This window comes from Ascaphus truei, chromosome 8 (assembly GCF_040206685.1).
Source record: "Ascaphus truei isolate aAscTru1 chromosome 8, aAscTru1.hap1, whole genome shotgun sequence".
In the NCBI taxonomy this organism is placed as follows: Eukaryota; Metazoa; Chordata; class Amphibia; order Anura; family Ascaphidae; genus Ascaphus; species Ascaphus truei.
The window spans coordinates 3421145-3441440 of record NC_134490.1 but is presented as its reverse complement, the minus strand read 5'-3'; the positions used below and the strand labels follow the sequence as shown (position 1 = coordinate 3441440).

The 20296-nt window shown below is 44.2% G+C and overlaps 1 protein-coding gene across 1 annotated transcript in view; it reads right to left on the bottom strand.

Annotated features, from left to right (window-relative positions):
- LRMDA (leucine rich melanocyte differentiation associated) overlaps nucleotides 1-19466 on the bottom strand; it is a 522263-nt gene extending 502797 nt beyond the window's left edge. Inside the window, exons 1-2 of the mRNA XM_075610346.1 lie at nucleotides 19327-19466; nucleotides 14274-14374 (exon numbers count right to left, since the gene is read on the bottom strand). Of these exons, the coding sequence (XP_075466461.1) occupies nucleotides 14274-14374; nucleotides 19327-19368 (143 nt within the window). The 5' untranslated portion in view covers nucleotides 19369-19466. The remainder of the gene's footprint in view (nucleotides 1-14273; nucleotides 14375-19326) is intronic.
- Nucleotides 19467-20296: the final 830 nt, after the last annotated feature.

The window sequence follows — 20296 nt, the reverse complement described above, 5'->3', positions numbered from 1 at the left end:
GTCACATATTTAGGGTGTGCCTCTCTGTGTTATGTTTGTACAGTACCTTATAGGCACTCTGATGGCAGCACCCTCTCCAGCACTCTGGTCTGTACCATTTAAGTGTGGCGGCCGCAATCCCTTCACTGGGTGTTTCTTTTTGTGTGAATTTTTTTTCCCCCCACTGCTGACACATCGGACTCAAAAGAAAGAAATGAATTAAAACAGACAGATGAGTAAGCTATGCGTACCAGAGTAATACTATAATGTGCTTTAGATATGAATATCAACTGACACCAGTGACAGGCCGTACAAGGTTTTATTTCATTTTGCACTGTATCTAGGCTTCATACTTTATCTTCTTTGTTCTCTTTTCATCAAGCTCCCGGCATCTCATTCTGACAGCCCAAGACATTTAAGGCACTTTCGTTTCGAATGAAAGTTATCGTGCTTGATTTGTCATTAAAATGCAAAACGACTGCCAGCCCAGGTAAATGTAGGTATGCTTAAAAGGTTAGATCTGCAAATGTGAAAGCGGAAAATTGTTTCTGGCTGTTTTCTTCAGCTGCCAGCAAGGAAAATACTTTTTGGGGACACGGAGGAGAAAAAGAGACACACAGGAAACCAAAGATGGAGATTTGAGGTTAAAAAAATAATAATATATTGTTGTTATATACAGCCCTGACAGTGTACACAGCACTGTACATATAATTTTGCAGGCTCAATTAGTCCCTGCCCCAAAGAGCTTACTAATTGTGGTGCCAGAGGCACAGGGAGCTGGAGTGACTTGCCCAAAGTCACAAGAAGGTGACACTGGAATTCAAACCACGTTCAGCCGCAGTGACGTTACCACTGAACTACGTCCTCCACACCAGGGGTGGAAAACTCCAGTCCTCAAGGGCCACCAACAGGTCAGGTTTTCTTGAAATACCTGCTTCAGCACAGGTGCCTTAATCAGTCCCTGCTTCAGCACAGGTGGCACACATTGAGCCACCTGTGCTGAAGCAGGGATATCCTGAAAACCTGACCTGTTGGTGGCCCTTGAGGATGGAGCAGCCCTCCCCTGCTCTATAGTGATTGACAGCAGTTAACTGTAAGTATCTGCAATAAAATTGGAGATGTTGTGCACATAAGCATTGTGTAGTTACTGACACATACGAATTGGTTCTGTGCTAGGTGTCAGTATCTACACAATGCTTAAGTGTATAAAACATCTCCAGGTTTGATTAGTGGTATTCAAAAATGTTTCTCTGCCACTCATATCATTGTACAAGTCTTGTTATGTACTGTAGCAGGGGTTAGTATTTGTGATACAAGAAGAATTAGAGTTAAGCCCATACAGTATATACAACCAAAGTTAAATTGTGAACTAGAGACAGACATGTAGGAGCAAAGCTTGGGTTATGCGTTGGGGACAAGTCATGAAGTGCTCAAGTGGCCCTTTGGGTTATCAGGGTCCAGTCAGTAAGTCTTTTCAAATCCAGTTCCTGGCCCACTTATAGTTAACCAATTAGCTGCTAGAGTCAGCAATGCATTGCAAAGCAATGAGTTGCTTGCCCCTCAGGCAGCCAAAGAGTTTGTAAGGGAGATGTATGATATGTATGCATGAATGTGCTGAAACAAGATTAGCAAGCAAGCCACTTGCTAATACTTATTCACCTCTGCCTTTGACTTGCCTTGATTAAGGTCAGATGTATGTATGGTTACAGGAGTAGATCAACATCTCTGACATTCACAGGTCACAAAAACACCAACATACACTTCATAAAAATGCCTACTTAGAACTCACACCTGCAAAATGTGGCCTTTACCAGACAGTTTTGGTTCAATCCAGTGCAAACGTTCAATTAGTCCTATTGGTCATAGACATGTAGATTCGCTGGACGCCAAGATATCTTTTAATGGACAAATAAAAGTATCCTTTGTAGTAACACAGGAGGGAGAGGGAGGAGCGGGTATGATGCCTTTTATTGGACCAACAAGTAGTTGATGTTACAAGCTTTCCCATCTCTCAGGCAGAGACACACCGACGCAGGACCCTGACAGGCTGGGAAGCTTGTAACATATCAACTACATGTTGGTCCAGTAAAAGGTATCGTACCCCCTACTCCCTCTCCCTCCTTTGTTACTAGATGGAACAATGGACCAACACGGCCCCCCACCCTTCTTTTAGTATCCTTTATAGCCGGCGTGACAAACTGGGGGGGCACGGCACTTAGAGGCCCCACGCTCTTCCCCACAACATTTAAAATGAATGCCGGGGGAGCGTGCAAGACCCTTAACTTGTCTCCGGCGGCTTATGGGAACGCCGGGGGGGGGTCACATGTTTTGGGTTGGCATGGCAACCCAATGTCAAATGACGTTGTGACATCAGAAACCGCCGGAGAAAAAGTAAAGGGGGGGGGGGGGCGTGACCTAAGCAGGCATGGGGGTTTCATAGAACGAATAGTGAGCACAGAGCTTTTTGAACAACAGAGGTATCTTCTACATGCGTACAGTCCTGACAGAAGAGTTGTAAAAGTTCTGTACACACTACTAGAGCTATGATAGCAGCTTATGTTGGTCCACTGACAGGTAATCTTAGTTTAAACATTTGATAAATCAGTATTGACCTGCATGCACAATTTACTACACATATATTCCGAATACATTCTTTAAAATCTCTGAACTTCTCATTAGCTTAATCAGAAGCGCCACGTTAAAATTCATTATTTATTTTCATTGTGTCCCCTACAGGCCCTAGAGGCTAGCTCGCTTAATAAAAATGTGAAATCTCACCAGTGAGGTCTTTAGTCGTAGAATTTTAAATAATTTAAGTGGATTCTTGGCATATACATATTTAATCTTGCAAATTGATTTCCGAGAGAACCACATGCAGAAAGAAACAAATTAAAGCTATGTCATCTACTCAAAACATGCATGTACGTTTAAAATATAGAACAGTAATCCCCAGAGAGAAACGGCTACAAAAGTAACATAAGTTATTCACCTATGAGTCTGCTTTGTAAGGTGGGGTGTTACTGAGATGAAGAGGCACAAGTTGGGTGTATATTGGTGTTTCTGCGGTCGCAGCCTCCCATATGCCACATCAAAGATTAACTCTGGTGCCATGTACCAGGTAATCTCAGCTAATGTAATCAGGTGACCGCTCCGTGTAATAACACCTGGTACTCACTCCTATGGTATAAAGTGCCCAACAGGCAATGAATGAAGAAAGCGGAGCCCAAAAGGCTCTGAAATTTTACAACGAACCAAAACCAGCTGGTGTTTTTCAGTTGAACATGAATCACAATTACGATCATCTTTGTACAAAATATAGGCTCTTCTCATGCAATGGTATGGAAACCACGGGTTGGCAAAAGTAGGAAAAACAGAAACAGGGATTCAAGATATTAAAACAAAGCACAAACGGTCTTCTCCCCGAGGTATTAAAATCAGCGCCAGTGGGAACGTGCTTCAGTGTCTCAGAAGGTTTCGGTAATGGACAGCGTCATGTTGGTCCTGTTGAGGATACTGCCAATCACTATACTTGATTTCACTCTGTGTATAAGTAAGCAATGTAATACCGAGGTACAGGGGAGGTGTTGATCGTGGGGAAGTATTGGATTGTGGCAGGTTATATGATTCTTTCTAAATGTAGTGGTGTGCAAACGTTTACGCCCAGAGTAGCCACAGTGCAGCTTACGTATAAAATACATCTCTAAATAAACTCATGCTGGTCCATTTAAACTGCAACAAATAGGCAGTACGACACAACAAGGTGTGCATCACACAATCCTACCTAATGGCTATGAGTGTAATAAGGCACAAAGCCAAGAGTAGGTAGTGCCGTAAAAGTGAACCTTTCTTTACTAAACATAGGATGACTGCCTCCTGCCTTCTGGCTGACGTGTCTCTCCTGCTTCCACACTTTGCCACTTGGTGGATGGTTTGAATGGGGCTGTGTGGGATGTGGGTCTGAGAACCCATGAAACTGCTTGGTCCATTTTTGTCCGTTAGTTTGACACCTCTAAAAATTCATCAAGTTCAATAGCTCATACACATCTACAGGACGTCTGAGAACCAATCAAATTGCAGGGCTTATTTTATGGCCTTCTGGAATAGGGATGGCCAACTCCAGTCCTCAAGGGCCACCAACAGGTCAGGTTTTAAGGATATCCCAGCTTCAGCACATGTGGCTCAGTCTTTAACTGAGCCCCTAATTGAGCCTCCTGTGCTGAAGCATGGATATCCTTTAAACCTGACCTGTTGGTGGCCCTTGAGGACTGGTGTTGGCCGCCCTGCTATAGCAAAGAACAGGCCCAGTCAGACTGCAGTGACATGTTCAGCATTTTCATAATACAAAATAACCACTGTCTGGTTCTTTGAAATTACTAAATTGTTGCCATTTTAAAGCTCTTAGCTGCTAAATAGACCAGCACAGCAATTTCCATAACAAGAGGTTGATCACTGTCAAGGTAGCAAGTCCTACTGCTCAGATACTGTAACCTCTTCTTACCCAACACTAGCCAGGTTCTTTTTTTAATGATACAGGCACCAGGTGGATTACATATCAATGTGTAACGGCTGCAAAACTGGGCCAAAAACAGCAGCAGATTTACCAATCGGAAGAAAAAACAAAAACTTGAGTTTCATTTATCAACTAAAAAAAAAAAATGATTTTTTATTTTTTGCCCCAGTTTTGTACTTGGGTCACTCAGATAATCTTCCCAAGCGTGTCAATACTTTGTGGGTCAAATGTTCAGCAAAGAGTTGAATATAGTCAGTGCTAAAAAGCTTACCATTCCGAGCACGTTATGTCATTAGGAAAACATGGTTGGTTGCAAATTAAGGCATAACATCGGGGTGGACATGGAATAGTGGTTCAGGTTTTATACTTGCATACCCAAGCTTCAAAGAAATTCCCCTTTCTCTGCATCAGTTACCCACCTGATATTATATGATAGTAATATCATTGCTCCTATCTTCCTCTGGGGACTCCCTAGCTGACCAGGGCTGGGTGCTCAGTTTCCTCGGGGGACTCCCTAGCTGACCAGGGCTGGGTGCTCAGTTTCCTCTGGGGACTCCCTAGCTGACCAGGGCTGGGTGCTCAGTTTCCTCTGGGGACTCCCTAGCTGACCAGGGCTGGCTGCACCGTTTCCTCTGGGGACTCCCTAGCTGACCAGGGCTGGGTGCTCAGTTTCCTCTGGGGACTCCCTAGCTGACCAGAGCTGGGTGCTCAGTTTCCTCTGGGGACTCCCTAGCTGACCAGGGCTGGGCGCTCAGTTTCCTCTGGGGACTCCCTAGCTGACCAGGGCTGGCTGCACCGTTTCCTCTGGGGACTCCCTAGCTGACCAGGGCTGGGTGCTCAGTTTCCTCGGGGGGCTCCCTAGCTGACCAGGGCAGGGTGCTCAGTTTCCTCTGGAGTTTAATAGTAACGTGTTTTGGAAATGATATAAGCTGTATACATATATTATCATTAGCAGTGGTTGACAAATCACCAAAAAATCTACTCGCCACACAAAAAAATCTACTCGCCACCTAGTACCAAACGTGTGCTGCTTGGGCCAATATTTACTCACCCGGGGGTTAAATCCACTCGCCCGGGGCGAGCAAATGTATAGGTTTGTCGAACACTGATCATTAGTATTAATGAGGATTTATGTTGATACACAACGCATTACCATTGGGCAATATGTTTGCCTATCACATCCAGTGTCCCGCAGAAAGTTCTACAGCACCAGTTGTAGCATAGTACAGTATTTGACAAAAATGAGCGTGAAAGCTTGGATTAAATGAGTGACCTTATATTGTAAGGATGTGAAGAAAAGCACATCGTGTGCCTTCCTGTACCACTGAAAATACTGAGCATGTCTCTACATAGCTCAAAACACAAATACAGGTTTCAAAAAATAATCTGCTGATTAAGAGAGACCCTTTCAAGATTTAGAGGGAAAAAGAAGACAAAGTTCCTGTTCTGGGTAAAATCCTTTGTTTGTACTGGTTAAGTGTGTTTGGACAAGGAAAACACCTGTGTTGCAACTTGTTTCCATCAAGGATGAGGTTAAAACGAGGAATAACAGGGGGGGGGGGGGGAGAAGCAACTTTCATTGGCTCAATCTGTTTACTATAAAACTGAAGCGGAAAAGCTTCAACTCCCTCTCATATTTTTCCGCCATTCATGACAAAGACAGAAAAAAAAAAAAAAATCAAAATAACCTAACAAACAAATCATGTGTTTGTCAACATTGGACCTGCTCCCAAAATTAAAAAAAAAAAAGAACTCAGCTGCCAATTCTCCGAGAAGGCAAAAGAAAGCCGTTATACATATAAATCAATTAGCTTGCTAATTTCTCCCCTCTCATTTATTTAGCTGTGCACTGTATTTGTAGTAATTGACTGCAATTATGTTAATTACTAACTCCAGTGTAATTACTATATTTATTGTAATTGATCACGCAATGTACCCACAGCAAAGCTGGCATTTTGTCGGGCATCAAAGGAGCAGGCTGTGAGAAGGCTGTTCTCTAAACTAAATAAAAGGAAGGGGGGGGTGCTGATACGCTATTAGCAATTGAAAAGGGTAAGTTGGATTTTACGCCCTGTTAGTTTGAAAGCACCAGTTCATTAAGGATATTAATTTTCTGATAACTACACATTGAAGCCTGACATACCAGTGCTGCATCTATAGGACTCGGGGATTAGACGTGTCTGACAGTTTCAACAGCTAAAGTGAATCAATTAAAACCGCGGCATTCGCAATCGAAGACATAACTGCACCATAACTACCTAAGACTACAATTTTCACATGACAAAAAATAAAAAAAAAGGAGGCCATTCAGACACCTTCAAAATCTGACAGGTCAAGAAAGAAGTTTGAAACAAAAGCAACTTAAAACCATCATCTCTCCTCTTTGCTTGTCAGATCTACGTTGCCACTGTCTGTGCAGTTACTGCCTCAGCCTGCCAGCTGCCACAAGGTGATTTTTCATGTCTTGTCAAAAAAAAAAAAAAATGTAAATCTTTTATTCTATTTGCTATCTGCATTAACATGTCAGGTTTATTGATCAAGCTCCTTGTGCTCCCACAGCAGGCCCTGTGCTCTTATGCCTAAGGGGGGGCTCTGATGTCCTCCTGGCATTCCAGGCCAAATAATGCACATACTAAAAGGATTTAATGCCAAAATGTGTTTGTGCGTGACAGCTACATTAATAACAGCCATCCACGCTGATAAATATTCATTTCTGACAATCAGGAGATAACTCCACTCCCCCTTTCTCCTCTGGCCCGCATCCTCCGCTGATTCCACGTAATTACACAGTCTCACCATTATGCTACCTTTCCAAATTGATCCTACACTTACTCTTTCAACGTTGGAGGGACCAGCAATAAACCACCAGTGGTGAGAGTATTAATGCCGGGCGTTATGTATAAAACTCAAACAAATGCTGAAGTTGTTGACACAAAAGGCCAGATCCACAGAGGTTTGTTAACTCAGTGCTTATAACGGCTGTTATTAGAATCATTAACGGCCGTTATTAGAATCATTAACGGCTGTTATTTTCCATGAGGTTAACTCATATCCACATAATTAATTATATGCAAAAACAACTGCCGTTATTTATCTCATTACCATAGGTTTAACGCCATGTTAAGTTAGCACTGCCTCTTAAATGTAAAATAACATGGCGTTAAGAATGTCTCACCTAAAAGTGGCGTTACTCCCATCCAGACCCCGAAATACGGGGGCTGACAGGGAGGAGATCGAGAGGCGGCCCACAAATACTCCTAAATAAAATACGTGTATAGATACCTGTGAACAAAACACTTCAGCTACTTGGAATATATGTTCATTTGGGTATGCAAAGTATATGCAAAGTATATTCAAATTAGCATAAATCCCAGGTATCTCAGGGTTGCTCTTTGTTGTTCACAGTTGTCTCTCCACGTGCTGTATACAGGAGTGTTGGGCACATTTGTTATAATATGATACATCACTTTCTACATTGGTTATTTTACCACTAGAAATGAAACCTCCTACGTACGGGCGAGGTAAACCCTGTCCAGCTGACAGATTTGCATCAAGTGTAAAAAAAACAAAATGTAATTACCAAAACATGGAATACAAACTTGCACATTTCAGAAGCTCTGCACATTGCCTGTTGTCAGGAAAAATTTCTCGAGCTGTTGTTACCAATCTGTGTCACATTTTCATAGCTCAGCAATTTGTGCTGCACAGTGGAAGGTATATAATTAATGATGAAACACATTTGGAGCCATCCAGCAGCATTTTACATGTAGTCAGAAGACAGACGTGGCGAATACATGATTATTTCCAACCAATAACTTACAGCAAACCTCAAAAGACTGGGCTGTGCTTTTAATGAACTGATTGCACATCCTGATCCGCGTAAAAGGATAGCATTATATTTAAAGAAATAACAATGAAAAATAAATAAATAGGAACGGGGGGTAACCTAGTCAACATTTCAGAGGAAGTAAAACCAACAAAGAATACAAAAACCCTGCAGAGGACCGTACAGTGCAAAAAGTCCCACCATACTCGTCCTCTTTGTAAATAGAAGTACCCCTGAACAGGCTCAAATACTCATTTATTGTCATTTCATTACACTCAAGGCTGACACCCAGAACAAATCTCATTTAACGCTTTGCTACAGTGTGTCCACTATACTTAAGTCCTCCCTGCCACTTCCAATTAAATGCATTTCCTCTGATGAGCTCGGAAGGAAGTTGCAAACACACAGTGCATTGTCCATGCTAGTACACTGCCTTACCAGGCTAACCACCTTGCCTGGCCTGCAGGAGTTAACGAGGAATTCCATCTTCACAGCATCCCTCTCTCAGGCTGAATGCTTTAAGTGATATGCATGAAGAACATGGAACATGGGACAGCAGACTAAGTTCAAGTACTCCCGTAGGTACCATCAATCTGCACTTCCCCATCTAAGTTTTCAGAGCATCCTACAAGAAAGAAAGAGGCAGCAATCCATCTCGCAGGTCCACATCACTCCTCTGTATCGTTTATTTCCCACATGCTGGCATGTCGGCAGATATCTTTCATAAACAGCAGAACACTTATTCTCATCACCTAACCATATGCAAGCTTAAAAAGGTCCAAGATTTTGTTTATTTACCTCGCTGGACAGTTGAAAGAACATACAACTCACTTACAGAGCACATAAAGGTCCTTTAATAAATGTAGGCAAATGTTACGTTCCTTTTATCAAATGTGTTTAGCAATAATTAACCGCAAGGCTTATCATGGGTGAATAAACTCCAAATAAGGGTTAATACTGTATAAGCTTTTTTTTAATATAGTCTTTTCTTAACTTCCACCTGACTTACCATTTTGGATAATCTGAGTTACATCAAAGATTTAAAAAAATCCTTTGTTAAAATAAAAGCCAAAGTTCTGCATTACTGTGGGTGACAAATATGACAAACCACATAATATTACTCTCTACCAAATAACTCTGTGGTCAGCAACGTCTTCTACATTATGTCTCTACTGCTGCTTGCTGTGCGCAAAGGAGAACCTTGAATGGAGGAGAGTTGGGTGAATGGGCAATAAATAGGGGAGAGCATTTCAATATGAGGCAACAGCAAACTGAAAGCAGAGCTGGAGTGGGTGTTAAGAACTAAATGTAATGTTTTAATGCATACTATTATTATTATGTTCATACTGTGTGTATGTACCCAAGCAATTATCTCCAGTCTATCCCTGTTTGTACCAGCGTGCGATTTGGAGAGCGTCCGATGACACGTGTGTTTTAATTTAATACTGGAGACATGAGAATGTGCTCTCAAGGGATATTTGTATTTGTGGAGGGTTTCTTGTCACTTTTTTAACCCACCATAACTTATATAATGTGTGGTTGAAACTTATTCCAACTTTACATTGCAAAACCGGTATAACCAACTGAGACCCAAAAGGTCAAATAGCTGTCTGTGAATGGGGTTACTGGCTCTGCACTTCTTTAACCCAGGCTGTGCTGAAAAGCTGTGTAATACGGCAGGGATAAGCTTATAGGGGTCCCATGTTAAAATGGACATGAGGTAAAAGGTGACACTGTGTGCTCATTTGCATGTCATTTCCCAGAATCCCTGGCTGCAGTGGGAGCATTGTATGCTAAGAGATAATGGGGAAAGGCAGGGCTGCAGACCTGTGAATGTGCTTACAAGTGATATTTGTATTTGCTAATTACATTTACCAAACATCTTTTCTCCCTGTAAACTGCGTCAATAAAATCTGCAACGTTTAGGGTGAAGTAACAGTCTGGCTTCCAACCATCTGCAGTATTCCAAGTAAATGTGCACTGAAACATTATGCCATGCGGTAAACGCCATTCTTCTCCGAGTTCATACACAGACCCGTTTATATATAGGAAAATTTCCCACTGTAGATATACTGCCCAAAACATTACTTTACACCTGGGGTAGCTAACTCCAGTCCTCAAGAGCTACAGGATATCCCTGCTTTAGCATAGGTGGCTCAATCAGTGGCTCAGCGAGTCACCTGTGCTGAAGCAGTGACTCATTGAGCCACCTGTGCTGAAGCAGTGACTCATTGAGCCACCTGTGCTGAAGCAGGGATATCCTGAAAACCTGACCTGTTGTTGGCCTTTGAGGGCTGGCGTTGGCCACCCCTGCTTTAGGCTGACTAAGTAGGACTTTACCTGTAATGACATTTCTATGCTTGGGCAAAACGACTTCCCACATACAGAGCGAGATGTTTGAAGTCTCTAAGACTCAACTGGGGTTAAGTTTGAACGATGACACAGAACATAAATCTGCAATTACATTAGCTGTCCTTCCACTACCCACTGTACACCCACAAAGTATCATTCACAACTCATTTTAGATGTTAAAAATACAACACACTTCACTCCCCCCAGATATATGAAAAGCAAGATCACACATCAAACAAACCGCAAACATTGATTAAAAAAATAAAATAAATAAAAACCTTGAAGAACGGTTTTCTAAAAAGTTAAACATTCTTTATTTAGTTTTTTTCCCCCAAAGCACAATACTCTTTGGAACCTTCACAAAGGTCCTTTCATTTCAGGGAGGTGGGGGGGGGGGGGGGGGGGAGAGGAGAGAAAACAGGCATTTCATATTATTAAAGAGCCTCTCAAGTAGCGTCCATAAAAGCCAGTCCTGGCCTTTATCATTGCCAAAAGGTTTCTTGGCAAATTACATTTTGTGCATAAAGTGACAAGGTATGCAGTGTGCAAATCAGCTAGCCAGCAGTCTCTGCGACTCACCCACTACACGCAGCTACTGTAACGCCTAAAAAAAAGAAAGGGCCTGAATGGTTTGATCTCACGCGTGTTGGTGGCGGTTGCATCAGCCTCACTCCGTGTAATGTGTAATACGTGTTTATTTCGTCTTAAGAAATTACCTATTTTTTTTCTTTCTTTATGACAAAGGCATTTTAATATGCATCTGGGATTCTGGCAATTTGTTGATACTTTGCATCCTGAACGAAGAGGCCTATATTTACAAAGCAGACTCACACACCTTGCGGCCCCGGAAGAACCTAACATCCCATTCATTTGCAAGAGATAGAGGAAGGTGTCGTCCCACATCTGAAGTTGTCTTACCTTTTAGACTGCTGGGGGCCTGGCGGTACAAGAGTGACAATGGACCTCTGTCATTTCTGGGACCTGTGATAGCGACCAGGCCCCGAATAGCGATCAGCCTGATTACCCCATAGAAAACAAGCAAGTGCCCATGATACGACATTAGGGTACTGCAAAGGTTAGGGCAGCGATCCCGTCAGGAGAATACTTTTTTATTTAAGGGGGGGGTGGGCGGTGTCCTTCCCGGAGCTGAACCGCGCACATTTCAGCTCTAGGGATCCTTCCGGTCACCAGTGAAGATACCGGATTTCTTTCATGGGACAAACAATATGGTCGCCAAATCTTGCAGGATCCGCTAGCCAATAGGAAGCCGCAACATCATGAGAGAGCCCCAGTACCTTCATCGGTCAGTAGGTCGGAAACTGGTAACTGGCTTCAGCTCCGGAGGATTCCCCCGTCTCCATTATGTAAAAACAAACAACAAAGAAACACAATATGTGTTGGGATCGGTGCTTTAGTAAACATGGCCCGTAATGCACTGGTACATTCACTGCAGGTTTCCCAGACATTGTTTCTGTCCAGGGAAAGGTTTCAGGCTACGGTCCCAGTCCTCACTGCTGTATGCGCGTCTGGCGGCGCGTGCAGAGACTACAGCCACAATCGGCATTCAGTAGGGAGCGCGGGGTGGCGATGCCATGAATGGTGGCACGGCCATGACGGGGCATATCTGTCCTGCCAATGGCTGCGCACCGACCACGTGACCGCGTCATGGCACTTGAAGACAACATTCTTGTCTTCCCTGCTAGTGGGCCTGCCCCATAGAGGGCTGCGCTGTGTGGCGCGCACGCTGTAGTGCCCGCCGCCGTGATTACCGGGGGCTCAGCCTAACCCTACTGGTGGAAGTGAAAGTCCTACCAGGCAAAGCAAAGCGCTGCTTATCTCTCCATCTTTTAAAGGAATACACCAGAGCAAATAAAGTACGGGCAGCAGAAAAGGAGAGGGCGTAACATGTTCGGGGACAATGGAAGGAAGGTTCAAGCTTATTATTATTGTTTATTTGTGAAGCACGAACATATTCCACAGCGCAGTACAAAGGGGGTACAGAGATATCTATATATTACACAAACCGTCACATACAAGTGTGGACGGACATGCACAAACCGATACAAAGAGGTAATGAGGTTCCTAACCCGGAGAGCTTACACTCTATTAGAAAACCTGACGTGTATGTTTTTTATTTAACTTGTTAACACAATGTCCGATATTTTCTGAATGTATTCGCTTTCTCAAAATAACATTTCCTTGTAGCATCCTCAGTTTTATTAGCCTTATTTTAGTTTTATATTATGAAGTACATTGTATGTATCTACAGCTACTGTAACTTGGCTACTTTTGGTAACAGCGATAGTCTGAAAATATATATTTTTTTTATATATATATACAAATCGAAAAAAAGATTATCATCAAAATGCAATTGACCAATTTGTTAAAAGAAAATAGAGCTTGTTGATAATGCACTTACCTGGTCACCGATGACAAGATATAGATGAAAAAAATCACCCCAATTCATACTCACCTGGTGGTAATCTTTCAAGGCGTTGGGAAAAAAAACACTTAAACTGAGTAAATTAAAATACTGTCGTTTGTTTTGGCATCAAGAAAACCAACTAGAACATTAGTTCTGTTTTGCAACTGCTGCTGACCTAGGCTACAAATGTACAGGGATATTTAAATAAATCAGGATGTATTTATTGCTCAATAGTTAAACTAATATGTGCCAACTTTTTGTGGCTTTTGCAAAAAAAAAGAAGTTTATAAACTGTCGTGCAGTTTTGTTATTCTACTTAGTGTCAGGTTTGAATAGAGCGAGGCTGTGTCAGCAACACGGCGTATTTCAAGAGAGTTATAGACAGAAAATAATAGAAACAAACATAAAACACTCCTACATCACAGGAGAATCATATGCTTCTTCTTGTCTAAACCACTCAATCCTTTACATAGAAGTACTAACATTTATACATTTTTCAAACTATTCTGCCCACACATTTTACCTTCAAAATATAGCAGATGAAGCATCTAAGCCATGGGTGGCCAACTCCAGTCCTCAAGGGCCACCAACAGGTCAGGTATTAGGGATATCCCTGCTTCGGCACACGTGGTTCAATCAGTGGCTGATTGAGCCACCTGTGCTGAAGCAGGGATATCCTCACAACCTGGTCTGTTGGTGGCCCTTGAGGACTGGAGTTGGCCACCCCTAGTCTCAGCCTATACTACATCTCTGTAATGCAGAAGAGGGACGATATATACCCTTGACCCCCCCTTACTCCCTCCCTCCCACTCATGATTTTCAGAATCTCTAGTCTCCGAGGGCGAGATCCATTTTAACCTCCTGGACATTTAATATCTCAAATACGTATATCTCCTGAACAGATCAGATGTTAAACTAAAAACGTTCTTGATACGGGCGAGAAGATCTCTCTTAAAAGTAAAAACACAACAATATTGTAATTTGTACTGCAGATACATACAATCAATCACATTTACATTGCTCCTGACTCCCAGGTAAACTGTGGTCGGAACGAGATGTGAACGTTTTCTGGAGCTGATCATCAGTTAATTTAAGGACATCAGTAACATGTGTGCACCATTAGCATTAGCATAGCAAGTGTGGCTGCTTCCACTACAAGGTATGTGGCTGGTGTCACGTACCTCAACAAGTTGAAGCTGAGATCCAGCCTCTTGGCAAGATGCCCATATTTTCTTCCAAGGGATGTCGGTATCTCTGTACAGTCGTGGCCAATGTAGGATACCTGGGGGGGTGGGGGGAGAATAGTTTTGGTGAGCGTTATGTGTTCCTGACGCCTTCATAGAATTGACCAAAAAAGAAAGTACATAAAAGTCCTTTTTTGGAGGCAAGAGTGGAAATAGAAAATTGTTTCACGATCTTACCATCATTTTCTTTTCCTGAGTAATATTCCATGGCAGCGCGCACTAAGCGCCCGACCCAAAGCCATAAAGATGTATTAACAGATGTTACGGCTATAGAGGTACAAGAGTAGTGGCACTTGTGTGGTCTTCAACAAAAAAACAAAAAAGGTATCCAGTTTATTAGACAAGGATCGACGCTTCAGTCCACTTTCTCATCTTATCTTGGGAAAGGTTCCCAAGCGGACCAAAACATCAATCCTTGTCTAATCAACTGGATACCTTTTTTGGAAGACCACGCGAGTGCCACTACTTTTGTATCTCTAGACGGTCGGTAGCAGCTGTTTGTATGCAGGACCACTGTTGTTGAGCACTGGTGGCCAATATATCGGGTACCGGGAATGCACCACTTTTTGAAGTGATGTAATATGTTTCAGTTACTACCTGTGAGCAGGAGGAGTGGCTATATGTGGGGTCTCCTACAGGTGTAAGTCTTTCATTTGTCCTATCCCAGCTACACGGTGAGACTTAACCCATTGGTGCTCACAGCCACGGAGTTGCTCAGGAAAACTGTGCTTTACAGATAATTCTAAGATCTCCTCTTGACAAGGTGTTGTTCCCCTAAACATTAAGGAGATGTGTATTACACATACACACTTCGGAGTATGTGTATTTTCTGATATGGCCATTATTGATGAAATCCTTTGGCTTATTGATCATTTTTTGATACAAGAACTTGATACAAGAACTTGATGAAGTATTTCTGTAGCAGAGTGCTGTGCAGACTCGCGTCATAGCGGAGTAACTTTACCATTTGATTTTGTTATAACACATAACATTAAGAGCAGGAGGGGACCTGTACATCTACAGTGAGTGATTGAGTGAAGAAGAGCTAGGTATCTTTCATAGGGAATGGTAGAAGAAAATGGAGACATGTATCCCTTATGCAATGCTCAGAGTAAAGGAAGAAGAGCTAGTGGCCCTCTATCCCCTCTCCAAACAATATGGATCAACTACCACCTGAAATTATTATTGGTGCTCAACAATGCACTGCACTTACGCATTGTCCTATTCTGACGAGTTGTAAAACGATAAACAAAGAAAGATATGAATAAATACGTTCAGAGAAGCAAACATAAAGAAGGTCCTGGTGTGAAGTTGCACAATGAGTGAGGAACGCATTGCAACACACCCTACTTCAGTCCTGGTGTCTGCAGAACTGATACTGGAACAGAGTGTTTACAAGACACCCGCTGCAGAACTGAAGAACTAAACATTCATTTGGCGAAAGATCCTGACCGCCGGTCTCGGACTGTAAGTTCCCAGAAGCCAAACCCACATTTTTAGACATAAACAGATAAAAAGGAAACCAAGATATGCCCTTCAACAGTAATTGTTATACAGCTCCGCAGGGCATTGCAAAGCAGGGGTGTTAGTGTATTCTGAAAGAGTTTCCAAACATTAATTATCAACAATGGTAACGAGACCAGGATTTAGGATGTAATTCAATGCAGTCTGAAGCATCCGTACAGGCCTCTATCGAACAAAAACACCAAATGACTTCAATGGGAGTTTTTGTCCAATTACAGGTGCGATAGGCTGCTTTGCAGCATATTAAATAAGGCCCTTAGGCCTGGGTCCCGCTGCTTCCGGCGGCCCGTGCGGCCGCGGACCACCAGCCCCTTTCCTGGTGTTGTGTAGGTCACCGCAGGCTCCTTACTACTTGGCTGACTGCGTGCTGTGACGCGTCAGCCGGCCGATGCTGCAAGCTCCTAGTGATTTGCAGCTCTGACGTGTCACGTGGTGCGGCAGTCAGCCAATGAGGGAAGGAGCTAGTTGGGAGGCGCCTTGGGAGGGGAGCAGGGAAGAAGCTGCGGGGGAAAAGTGTGTGAGTGTATGTGTGAGTGTATGTGTTGTGTGTATGTGTTGTGTGTATGTGTTGTGTGTGGGGGTAGTGGTGGGCGGGTGGACGGCACCACGATCTTCACGAAGTTTTACCACGCCCCCCTCTCTCCCACTCCCACCCCGGCTCCCTACAGACCGCATATCGCGGTCAATTGCCTGTCAGCGCGCCGCCTGTCTGCAGTGCGGGCGCGCTGACTGAGGGAGCGGGGCCTTAGACTTAGTATGAATGATATCATTTGTTTCTTCTCTCTCTTCAATGGTTGGTGCAGATATGGAGCAAAGCAATGAGAGAGATCAGTCGGGAGCTGCCAGTCTGGAAGTATAATGAATAGGGTTAAAATGGCGGCATTTTGTGATGGGCAACAGAGGGGAAAGGGGATATAATCACCATCACTACCACAAAAAGGACAGCTGAATATCCCAAAATAAATCCCACACAGCACGGATAGTGTACTAAGCCCTATGTGGTCAACTCCAGTCCTCAAGTGCCACCAACAGGTCAGGTTTTCAGGATATCCCTGCTTCAGCACAGGTGGCTCAATCAGTGGCTCAGTCGAAGACTGCACACCTGTGCTAATGCAGGGATATTCTGAAAACCTGACCTGTTGGTGGCCCTTGATGACTGGATTTGGTCAACCCTGCCCTATATCATATAAGGCAGTAGTTTACAACATTATATCAGTGGAACCTATTACAAATGTATAATAGACGAAGGAGAGCGCAAAACACATAGTATAATACCTTAAAAATGTATTGTTACTCAGCGGAACCCCAAGTCGCTTATCGCTACGTACATTAAAATACTATTGCAGTGGTAATAATATATATATATATATATATATATATATATATATATATATATATACAGTGTTCGACAAACCTATACATTTGCACGCCCCGGGCGAGTGGATTTAACATCGTGGCGAGCTACTATTGGCCCAGGCATCACACGTTTGGTACTAGGTGGCGAGTAGATTTTTTTGTTGGGCGAGTAGATTTTTTGGTGATTTGTCGACCACTGTGTGTGTGTGTATATATATATATATATATATATATATATATATATATATATATATATATATATATATATATATATATATTATACCGCAGTCTGCATGCTGGGTATTACCCGAAGAGACAGAAAAAAGAATGGGTTCGAAAACCAAAGACAAGTCTGTAACATCATCACAAGGGGGAAGATATTAGTCGTCCGGATATACTGCAAGAACACATTACCATTGTAGGATAAAGATGGCACTCACCTGGATTCCAAGTGATATGAACAGACTAAGACGCAACCGAAAGCAAGATGAGAGGATGAAAGTAGGAAAATGGATGGAGCATCGATAGAAAGAAATACACAACTATGTCACTGGAAACATTTGTCGGATATTTTCATTTCTATAATTGTGGCGCCTTTATTTTCTGTCAAATCCACAGTGCTTGTATTTCACTTATGTTACATCCCACGCGAATGCTCCTACTAGTATATACACAGTAGATATAATTTATAATACCCAAGGTATAATATTTAATAACCTTTTAGAATTATTAACCTTTTCGAGCCAGTGTACCTACGGCATTTGCAAGCACGCGCTGGCTGCTGGAGCAATCACATGAGCAGCCCCGGCGGATGTAGTATAAGCTCCGCTGCATCAGTTTTTTCGATCATGCTCTAGGAATCGAGCATTTTTGCCATGACGTACTTGGTACATCAATAGGTCCCCTGGCATGCCGGGGCCGGTGCTGTATCTGCTACAGCAGCGGTGCGCAATCTGTGGGGCGCGACCCCCAGGGGGGGCGCGAGACTGCCGACGGGGGGCGCGGGGTTTACAGAGGCCCCGCGCGCTTCCCGAAGGCACTTAAATTAAGTGCCGGGGGAGCTGCAGGGCCTCTGTAAACCATACTTACCCGTGGCTCCGGCGGCTTCCTCCCGGCGTCGCCATGGCAACGCGGCGTCAAAATTACGCTGCGAGGTCATGTGACGTCACGTTGCTATGGCAACGTGACGTCATTACGCCGGTGCGAGGGTAAGTTGGGGTTTGGGGGGGGCGCGGGAGTGAGGGGACAGCCGGCAGGGGGGCGCAGTGAAAAAAGTTTGCGCCGCCCCTGTGCTACAGCATCAGGACCCTCCGAAAGGTTACATTTAAAAATGTGGCAAATAAAACGTCAGCCATTACCAAAGGTTGGCCACTGGGAAGCCAGATAACAACACACAGCTTAGGCCGCGCTTATAGTGCGCGCGACGCGATGGATGACGTCACCCGCGAAAGTTTCTTTCGCTTTACAGCGACGTCGCAAGAGACCTGGCCATTGATTGGTTCAGAGGGTTTCACATGTGGCGACAGCCTCTGAAAAATCAAATTTGACTGGCTTCCAAATTTCGTGTCGCCGCCGCGTCGCGCTTACTATAAGCGCACGTGACGGCGGCAATACATTTGTTTTGCCGCAACGTCGGCACTATAAGCGCAGCCTAAGGATGCACCAACTTCCGATCACTTAAGTATCACTCAATGCTGCTGAGTAATGGTAACTAGTCTGTTAATGAGTAACAGACCCACTAGTCTGTTAATGAGTGACAATCACTGTTAGTGGCAGTCCCTGTGAATGAGTGACACTCACTGTTAGTGACAGTCCCTATGAATGGGTGACATTCAGTGAGTGACACTCACTGTTAGTGACAGTCCCTGTGAATGAGTGACACTCATTGTTAGTACCAGTCCCTGTGAATGAGTAACACTCACGGTTAGTGGCACTCCCTGTGAATGAGTGACACTCAGTGATTATGACAGTCTTTGTTAATGAGTGACAGTCCCTGTGAATAAGAGACACTCACTGAGTGACAGTCCCTATGAATGAGTGACACTCGCTAAGTGACAGTCCCTGTGAATGTGTGACATACAGCACCTCCCCCTGTGATGACCTCACTCACCTGATTGTCAGCCAGCACCTGCCCCTCCTCCCCGCTGGCCATGGTTCCCGGTGGCTCCGGTTTGGTTTCCCGGTTCCGGGAGCTGCGCGCGCATCCTCCTCCAGCGCGAGACACTGTCAGCTGACTGCGCGTGGGGGCTCGCGCCGCGGCCGGGTCATGTGATGCTGCTGCTGCTGCTGCTGCTGCTGCTGCTGCTGCTGCTGCTGCTGCTGCTGCTGCTGCTGCTGCTGCTGCTGCTGCTGCTGCTGCTGCTGCTGCTGCTGCTGCTGCTGCTGCTGCTGCTGCTGCTGCGCTGTCCCTGCACCCCAATGTGCAGCATGCATTCTGCAGCACACACTCCCCAATATACACCCTGCATCCTAATATACATCCTGCACCCCAACCTACCTCTGCACCCTAATATACATCCTGCACCCCAACCTGCCCCTGCACCCTAATATACATCATGCACCACAACCTACACCTGCACCCTAATATACATCCGGCACCCTAATATACATCCTGCACCCCAACCAACCCCTGCACCCTAATATACATCCTGCACCCCAACCTACCACTGCACCCTAATATACATCCTGCACCCCACCCTGCACCCTAATATACATCCTGCACCCAAACCTACCCATGCACCCTAATATACATCCTGCACCCCAACCTACCCCTGCACCCTAATATACATCCTGCACCCCAACCTACATCCTGCACCCCAACCTACCACTGCACCCTAATATACATCCTGCACCCCACCCTGCACCCTAATATACATCCTGTACCCAAACCTACCCATGCACCCTAATATACATCCTGCACCCCAACCTACCACTGCACCCTAATATACATCCTGCACCCCAACCTACCCCTGCACCCTAATATACATCCTGCACCCTAATATACATCCTGCACCCTAATATACATCCTGCACCCCAACCTACCCCTGCACCCTAATATACATCCTGCACCCCAACCTACC